The sequence below is a fragment of the Astatotilapia calliptera genome, chromosome 23, assembly GCF_964374335.1.
Source record: "Astatotilapia calliptera chromosome 23, fAstCal68.1, whole genome shotgun sequence".
NCBI classification, from domain to species: Eukaryota; Metazoa; Chordata; class Actinopteri; order Cichliformes; family Cichlidae; genus Astatotilapia; species Astatotilapia calliptera.
This window is the reverse complement of record NC_137443.1, coordinates 39,593,171-39,602,496: the sequence shown is the minus strand read 5'-3', so window position 1 is coordinate 39,602,496 and position 9,326 is coordinate 39,593,171. Positions and strand designations below refer to the sequence as shown.

The 9,326-nt window shown below is 43.5% G+C and overlaps 1 protein-coding gene across 2 annotated transcripts in view; it reads right to left on the bottom strand.

The window, feature by feature from the left end:
• Positions 1–390: 390 nt before the first annotated feature.
• The window catches only part of appa (amyloid beta (A4) precursor protein a), a 34,603-nt gene continuing 25,667 nt past the window's right edge, over positions 391–9,326 (bottom strand). For both annotated transcript variants that reach the window (XM_026157783.2, XM_026157784.2), the window contains 10 exons: positions 8,967–9,100; positions 8,226–8,300; positions 7,975–8,133; positions 7,446–7,574; positions 7,190–7,289; positions 6,109–6,321; positions 5,903–5,956; positions 4,785–4,876; positions 1,680–1,826; positions 391–1,215 (listed from right to left, as the gene is read on the bottom strand). In XM_026157783.2, coding sequence (XP_026013568.1) covers positions 1,114–1,215; positions 1,680–1,826; positions 4,785–4,876; positions 5,903–5,956; positions 6,109–6,321; positions 7,190–7,289; positions 7,446–7,574; positions 7,975–8,133; positions 8,226–8,300; positions 8,967–9,100 — 1,205 coding nt within the window. In that variant the 3' untranslated portion in view covers positions 391–1,113. The remainder of the gene's footprint in view (positions 1,216–1,679; positions 1,827–4,784; positions 4,877–5,902; positions 5,957–6,108; positions 6,322–7,189; positions 7,290–7,445; positions 7,575–7,974; positions 8,134–8,225; positions 8,301–8,966; positions 9,101–9,326) is intronic.

Sequence of the window (9,326 nt, the reverse complement as noted above, 5' to 3'; positions counted from 1 at the left end):
TTTTTTTCCTCCGTTTTCGGTCTTTTTTGAAAAACAAAACTGGAAAACGATAAAGAGAGAAAAAAAAACAACTTTAAAATAAAAACAGCTCATTCAGAATACATGATTACTACCGTCGTCATAATCATCAACATATTCACCATCATCATCAGAATCAGCATCTTCAGATATCCTTAAGAGCCTTGTGTGACTTAACACAGCCCAGCTGTTGTATGAATGCACAAAACAAAAAAAACAAAAAAATTAAGGGAGAGGATGAAGGGAGGGAGGAAGGGAAGGATCCAAGGAGTAGGGAGGGAGAGGAGGCTCATTTATACTCCAGTGTAGACTGTAGAGAGTGTGCAGTAGTGGTGCAGTAGGCGAGGAAAACACTGGGCCTCGTAAAAATCATGGTGCTGCTATATTTCCAAAATCATATAATCATTACGAATACGCAAAAACAAAAACGATTCAGAGGAAACTGCTCGATTCTGATGATTCTGCATGCAACAATTTTTTAAATTATTTTAATAACAAAGGCCGTGGCCAGCATGCGTCTAAACACCCTACTGATCAGCGGTCGGATCTGCTTACAAAGTCCACACCTAAAAGCGACCCGAGCCTAAAAATAAACATAATAAACCCAACTACACACTGGCCCTGAATCAGTGTTGAGAGAGAGCGAACGTGTGCTCGTCTTCCCCAAGAGAACGGGTTTGTTTCCATGCACCGGGCAGGGGCTTTGCTTGTTTTAAGGTTTTTCTTTCCCCTCCATACATCAGCAGGCCCTGATGGAGCAACGTATAAAAACTCCTTCCTTTAATTAAAAAGGCGTCTTGCTCCAGTAAAGTGAACAAACTTGGTGCAGAGTGGCTTGGCCGCAGTGTAAGAAAAAAAGAGAGAGAGAAGAGAAAGAAAAAAAAAAAAAAAAGACCCATGCTACAGTCGCTCCTTGTGCTCGTAACTGACTATTTCAGTCACTTAAAGATCCGTCTTTTGGTTGAAGGGAGGGCTGGGGAAGGGAAGAGGAGGGAAGGTAAGGGGAGGTGACGATGTGTGGGATGAGAATGGTTTGTGTGCATTTGTTGTTGTTTTTTTGTGTGTGTTTACGTATGTGTACATGTGATATCCTCCTCAGTTCTGCATCTGCTCGAAGAACTTGTAGGTTGGGTTCTCGTAACCATTCTGCTGCATCTTTGACAGGTGGCGCTCCTCGGGGGTGACGGCAGCATCCACCTGGAGGAGAGCCAAGGGGTGGGGGAGACAGAAGGGGAGGGAGGTTACAAGCAAAATAGGTCCTGTGGCGTAATGTAAACACAATTTACATTTTAAGACCTTTTTACTGCTTCTGGGAAAACATTAAGAGTAACCAGGCTGCGCTGGCTATCGTATTTTTTTTAATTAAACATCTAATGAAAGTTCTGAAATGATAAACACAGATAATTAAAAAAAGAAAAGCAGGAAATTAATCGGTAACAGGCTTTAATCCAATTATATTTACCAAGCAGATATAATTAAAACTAATTTTTTTGCACAGCTTAGCATTCGTGCAGCACATTTTAAAGCCTTTATCAGCGACACAAAAATCTGGATACTTTGTTTCTACGTGGTGCTGCACAAATGGCTTAAAAGCGCCAGTGCATGCACAGCATCCTCCTCACACGCCACACCGACGAACGCGCGGGTCAGCTGTTTCTCACCTCGATGACTCCGTGGTGGATGGAGGTGTACTGTTTCTTTCTCAGCATCACCAGGGTGATGACGATCACGGTTGCTATGACGACGCCTCCGACCATCAGGCCGATGATGGCGCCCTTGTTGGAGCCCACATCCTCTGCGAAGAAGACCTGTGGGTGCCGAGCGGTCAGGTGATCAGTCAGTGGCACAACACACAACAGATTGTGTGAATTTAAGCGATATTCTCGAGGTCAGCACTCGCTTCGTTTCCTCACATCTTTTGCTGTGCTTGCTGGGTTTAATTACATCTCCTACCTCTTCTTGTCATTTTTGTCATTACGGAGTCAAATTTAGCTTGAGAATAGCTGCTCGGGAACAAAGACAATACACACACGCACACACAAAAAAAAAGTGAAGACGACTTGATGTGGGCAGCTTTTTTTGGATGGAAATATTTTCTTACTGCGGATGTCGAGTGATTTACAGAAAGAATAGCACAGCATAAAAAAAAAAAAAAAGCATCAATGCAATGACGCAGCACCAACAGAACACTTAAAAACACACACACACACACACACACACACACACACACACACACACACACACACACACACACACACACACACACGAAAACTAACTTCTGTCAGAGTGTGACAAAGTGGCTAGGACAGAATTAATTTGCCATTTGTCACTTGCATATATTGTTATTTTGTGTTCTGTTATTTTTACAGTCAGCCATAATCCTTTAATTTAGACATTGCTGGTGTAACTTCTCTTAACACACACTATTCTGGGTTTTGTTTGTGGTAGCAGTAGTTACATCCTTTACATCCATGCATGTGTTTTAAAGCAAACACTACTAACCATCAGATCATCTGAATTTTCTTCTGTTTACAGGCACATGTCTGTTAAATTATGTTTCTTTGGTTATACTTACCATGGTGTCCATGTTGTGCATTCAGGTCCTATATGTGAGACAGGTGTATGGGAAGGGCCGCCCACTACTTCCTGTTTATATAGGGTCATGAGGTCAATGATTGCATCACTGGGTGTAACCAAATGGAGGGTTTTTCATTTTGTATAGTACTGTTTGTTTTCTTTAAAGTAGCCTTTTGAGTTATATTGTATGCAGTGTTTTACTTTAAAAACCATTTAGTTGAGTAAATGAGTTTGTCAGTTTCATGCATGACTTTATTCCTGTTCTTTGTTTAGAATTGTATTATTTGGTTTGACCTATTTTGTTTCAATGGTAGGGACTAACGAGGTCAGGTGTGGGCAAAGTCTTGCCAGAGTCTTGCCTGATTGATTGTTTTATGGTAAAAGGGAGATGCTAGCAATAAAGTATGCTTAAAAAGAACTTCAATTGTCTGCTAATGCTATTTACTTATCACCTTCCTTGCTGCTTAAGTTATGCTACATCACACAGAATTTGCAGATTTATGGATACATGCAATTCTTTGAATGGTCACTTGAGGCTGATTCCAAGAGTGAGTATATCACTGTAAACTACTGTGTTAAAATGATTGGTAGCGACAGAGCCAATCTATTATAGGACCAATGCTGATGCCTGGTGATTAAAAAAATCTGATATACTGGTCGATATTTCTTTGCTTTAAGCCACAAAAAACATGATGTGTTGTGTGTAGTTATTTATGGTTTCTTACTGAGATAGCACGTCAGTCCATTTTAAATGTAATCTTATTCTACTGTCACAGCTGGTCATGGATTACTCATATGTAGTCTCCTTAGATTAGCTGGTTGTTGTCGTTTTTGGCATTTCAAACGCATCATCACAGCGATCAAGAAATTTACAGAGTGCCCTACAGGGACAACTGGATTTTCCGTAACACCAAGTCACCCATTATTAGAGGTGTGTCCACTTTGACAAGTAGCTGTAGCATAACTGCTTGCGAGTCACTGAACTGAACCTTCTGACCACATTTGTGGTGTTGGTGCCTTTTGGATTTATCACATAAATAATTTCTGTACAGTCACCTGAACTAACAGTCCCCTCATAGTTCTCCAGCACAAACTGCCATATATCTGTGCCTGTGTGATGGACCTGTGCAGTTTAAGGATGCAGATTTCTAACCAAACCTCTTATTAAAAACAGCGGGTAATTTTGCACCCTGGTCGCTCCAAAACAGGAATTCCCATCGTGTTACTTGTGCCGTCTTTTATAAGTCGTCTTTGGTTTAAGGTCATTAACTTCCAATTTGAGATTTTTAACACTCACATTACTTTGGTTGTTTATAAGCAAAGCAAGCAAATGGATAGAAAAGTAATAATGGGTTGAAAGCAGAGCACAGCACTGATGCACAATGACTCAGCTCCAACACAAAACTATTAAAAAAATAAATAACCAAACAAAATGAGAGCTTCAGCACATCTGTCACAGAATAACGGGTGCTCGGTGGGACTCATTTTTCACATTTTACAATGATAAATAGAACCTTCACTGAATGGGAAAGAAAAAAAGAAAATAAAAACACCTCCTGATATCTTCAGCAGGGATAACGGGACAGAAACCTCCTCAACCGGCACAAAATTTTGCTACTGTGAATATCAAATTAAGGAGACGAGTTAAAGAGGCAGCCTGACACACTGACTGCTCACTGTGAATGCCAAAAATGTGATATGTAATAAAATGTAGGGATTAAGGGATTTGAAGCCTTTAGGTGAGAGGAATAAGGTACGTGGATTTGGATTTGACTGAGGATGGATTGTTCTGGGATTACAACACTGGATGAGATTAATGAGTGCGTGCAGAACTTAGCGATATTAACAGCATCAAACTTCCCCGATCAGAGGGCACAGGATTCATTTATTTATTTTTCAGAGAGGAGCACATCGAGTGTGACGCACGCATTATCACGGATGTCTCCATGGGCACCTGTCTCCATGGTGACAACCTTGGGAAGTTTACCAGGAGGACAAAGTGGAGCATATGTGTATGTGCGTGGAGGAGAAGGGGGCAGAGTGCAAAACCCGCATGTGTGAGTAATATGCATTTTTATGTGTGTGCGCATGCCTGCGTCTATTTCTGTGGGCTTATTAAGCAGCCTGAATATTCAGATCAGCGAATCCCAAACAAGTCTGCATATCTGCACGGCTCCGCCTTTGCTCACCAGTTTCTGGTGGCGAACTTCGTACTCTGTGCTCTGTCTGTCCTCAGTCTCCATCCGCATCTCAGGAATAGCTTCCATCTTCATTCCAGTCACTGGCGAGGGAAGAAAAAGTACAATCTATTATAGATGGTGACATTAAGCCACTCTCTCGGTCTCCTGCTGAAATAAAAAGCTCTGACTGAAGCACACTGGATAGCGGAGAGCCGACTGCACCAGCAGTACGAATAGAAAAGAGCACGGCATACGCAGGATGCATAGACCGCGTGCAGCTGCACCACCAATCTCTTAACAGCCACACCTGCACCTCAATGGAGGTCAAGTGGAGCCGGCTGTGTGCAAATATTGACTCTGAGGAGAACATGCTGTGGTGCCTTTACTTCTACAGTGTACTTCAAAACAATCTCAGAATCTTGTATAACCTGAGCAAATATTTTCTGCTAGCCTCAAAACCACTTCAGCTCAGCACTCGCATGCACCAAATCACATGACCTAAAGCACTTTATGATTTATACCCAAGCTGGAAATGGCTTACAGGCCCGAGGGAATCATTATGTACTGAATAACATTAATATCAAACTACAGATGCTCACATCCCTTTCTAACACACACTGTAAATTAGTCACACCTAAAAATATTCACTAATGTTATCAAACGTTACCATTTTAGTTACAACACATCATTTAGAGCCGGGGCGTCAGCAGCTGTCTGCTGTGCAGCTAAATTCCTTCACACTGACAGAAAGAGGAATTTTGCTGGTCCGGCTCACTGAAGATCAAAGTGGGCTGCATGTGGTTCACGATGTAAAATGAGTTTGGCATCGCTGATTCAGAAAGTTAAAAAAGCATCAAAGTAGTTGAAATGATGAGCTACAAAGAGCCTGCATGAGTTATTATAAATTGGTAACATTACTAGTCCTCCATGGTCTTTAAAGACCATACTGCACATTTGTAATTGAATCAGCTGTTTACACCTTATGCTACCTTTACACTAGAGGGGACAGAGGATAGCTGGATTTTTCCTAACACACTGTTGACACGTTGCTGTCGGCTTCCACCTAAAATGACTCTTGATCTGTCATCTGAACACATCACTGGTCATTGTTAAACAAAAGCACCAACCTGGTCGTGTTGGAATGCCTCCGTCGAGATTGGGGCGGGAGTCTACTGGCTCAACTAAAAGGGGAAGGCACAGAGAGATTTCACTTTTCAGTCGTTGTCCAACCTAAAAAAAGGAGCTAGAATATCATTGTGATGCATTTTGGAGGCTAATTTGTTAGCTACTAGAGCTACCACTCGTTATGACAATGCGGTGCTTCAGAAAGTACCCTGGTTGTCGGTATTGGGCTGGTTGAAGCTCTCAGGGTGAATGAAGCCGACTCCAGCCAGTCCCAGAGTGTCTTCCTGCGGCAACAGGTCGGTCTGGCCATCTCCCAGCTCCTGGTCGGGCATCAGGGCGTCATTTCCATAGCTCACCCTTACGTCTGTCTGCAGGTTAGCCAGCTGCTGAGCCATCTCTGCCTGCTCCCTCTGCAGGAGCTCTGTGTGAACACAACCAAGAGGGAGGCAGGAAGACAGGAAGGAAGGAAGGAAGGAAGGAAGGATAGAGGTCAGGAGTCAAGAGGGGAGAGAAACAGGAGGTGGAAACAAGAAAGGAAGCAGCATCATTTATTCACTTGTCATGTGACTCTATTGTTGTTTCAACACAATATGGTGAGAATATTTCCGATGCCAGTTAGAATTAAAGAGGAGACTAATTTGTTTGCTAAATGATTCTTTAAATATGAAATCTCACACTGTCTACCTACGCAAATGTTTCTGTGTCAGAAGGGAGAGACCGCCTCAGAAGGAGAAATCTTCCTTTAACAGACCTGATGTTTAGCAAAGGCTGAGTGAGGGGTTTCTCTTCTGTGTGTTTGTTCCCGTTTTTTTGCCGGGCGGTACAGACTGTGACAGACTGTGTCTCCAAGATAGAGACACAGATGGCCACATGACGCACACAACTCCAATAAACCCAAAAACCCACAGAAACCTAGCAAATGGAGAGGAGGGGGAGGGGAGGGAGGGGGATTTATCTTCCCAGCGAACAGTTTCATTTGACTCCTAACAGAAGAATTAGGCCAAATGGCTCCAATGCCCTCATCAGAGAGAGGGGAAAAATAAAAAAATAAAAGCGTTTTGCAGGCTGGAATTTAGAGCATTCAATCTCTATTACATGTAATCAGACCAGTGCGTCTTCCCCTGCCTTTCTCCCACCCACGGGTCATCTCCACTGAGTCTCGGTTAAATGTACGTCAGCGTCACTCCCTGTAGTTCCATCACATTTGCCTGGTCTGCATTGTGTTTCCTTGTGCTGATTTTAAATGGCTGATAGTGGAAGTTCAGTGAGTCTTCAGTGGAGGAACTCACCGACTTGGTCCTGGATATCATCAGCCACACCGGGCACTTTGTAGAGGAGTCCGAGAGACTGGTTCATGCGCTCCTCAATAACGCGCAGGTGGGTCAGCACCTTTTAAACATATCAAATATGATGTTTTTTTATGTTTCCCAGAGAAAAAAACAAAAACAAAAAACATTCAACTGAAAGAGCAGGAAGCACAAAATCAACACTTTACACTAAAAACAATAAAGAAGTCCAATCATTTTTCAGCGTGTTTGATGCTACCTGAGGTCTAATCTGGGCGGCCTTCTTGGGATCCACCATGCGGACGTGCTCGAAGTGTTTGAGGGTGTGTTGCCTGTCCTTCTGCTCAGCGCGCACGTACTTCTTCAGCAGGCTGAAAACATGACGGGGCTGCAAGAGACAGCGGAAACAAGACAGCTGGTTAAGAGCAGAGGAAGCAGAAGGAAATCAGTCACTTCAAGCCTAGCCTTTTAAAAATTTCATTTTGATTCTGTTTTTAGAAATCTAATTTTGAAAGCCTCCATAAAAACTGGCAATGTGCAGTTGCACTGTAACAAAACACAGAGGTCTAGCAAAACAGAAAACATGCGGGGGGATTTATTTATGCAGCAGGTCAGATAAAAGGGAGCCGTACTTCAAAAGAAAACAGAACGAGAGATGCAGAGATGAAGAGCCGGGAGTGTTAAAAAGCAACCTGGAGATGGTTCATTTTTCCACAAGACACACAGTTTATTACAAAGTGGCTTTAATACGAGCAGGAGAGCACTGCTGAGCTGTGCGTGCCGCTTACCCGGGGTGGATCCTGCTGCAATGCAGTCAGGTAGCTCTCCAGAGCCAGGCGGCGGCGGTCGTTCAGCAGAGCCTCCACCCGGGCCATGTGAGTCTCCACCAGCTGCTGGCGCTCGCTGGCTGCCTCTTGCTCCAGTGCTTCTACCTTCTCTTGGAAACGCTATAAACACACAAAGGAAATTACCAAGTGTGCATCAGAGGAGGAGGAGGGGGGCGATGACACAGCACACAGGCAGAACATGCTCGCCTTACCTGAATCACGGCCTTCTTTTCAGCACGTGGAAGAGTCTTGGCTTCCCGCTCGGCCTCTTCCCACTCCTTCATCACCTGAAGGCAAACAAAGGAGGGAAAGATGAAATAAAATTAATAAAACAAACTGTCAATCTACTGTCATCTTTTTATCCTTCACATGCAAGTGAGGTTTTACTTCTCACAGGTGTCAAAGAAAAAAAAAAAAAAAAAAGTGCGATATCGGTGCTCAGAATATCAGCAGGAAGGAGTTTCCCCTGATAAAAATCACAGGGTGTGGATGCTTGCTTAAAGACCGGTGTGGTGAGGATGAAAAACAGTTTGTTTCCCCCTTTTTTGGTCAGTTACATCCCCTCCAGAACGATTATTGCAAATCCTACATCTGTTTTGCCCTCTCTGACTTATTTGGGGGATTATCCAATCCTATTCAGCCCTTTACCAACCAAAGTGTGAGCATATATGAAACGATGCCTCTCTCGTCTGGAACTCTGGAAGCTGTCGCATCGTGGCGGGCCATCTGGCTCTCCGCCGGTTGATTAAAGAAAACAATTAAAGTTGAAATGGCTCAGTCGGCTCACTCAGGAGGGATTAACAAACGCACCTACTTGTTTTACTTGACATACCTTCTCTTGCCATTTTCTATTCTGTGAAATCTTTGTCCTGATACTCTGTTTTCCCTGCACATCACATTTATTAAAATGAATGTCTAATGAGGAAAATAAATAAATTCCAGTCTCAGAGTACCTGGGACATTCTCTCACGGTGCTTGGCCTCCAGACTCTCTTTGGCCTTCTGGAAGTGTGCATGTTCATTCTCGTCAGCGGGCGTCTCCAGGTAGTGGTCCACTGCATCGGAGGAGCTGGGCGTTGCTGTGGGAACTGCGTGGAATTTGAGATGAAGGAAAAAAAGACTTTAAGCGACGCTTCTCACTGCTGCTGCACACTTTCATTTGGCAGAGCTGTCTCAGCACACACAAACACTCAAGTTCAGAAAGGGTTAATAGGGTTAGTGAGAGCTCAAGAGGGAAAGAATATAAGATAGCAGCTGTAGCTGGAAGCAGCCCCCTTCGAAAGGGAAAGAGCGAGCCCCTCAGATGACCCGCAG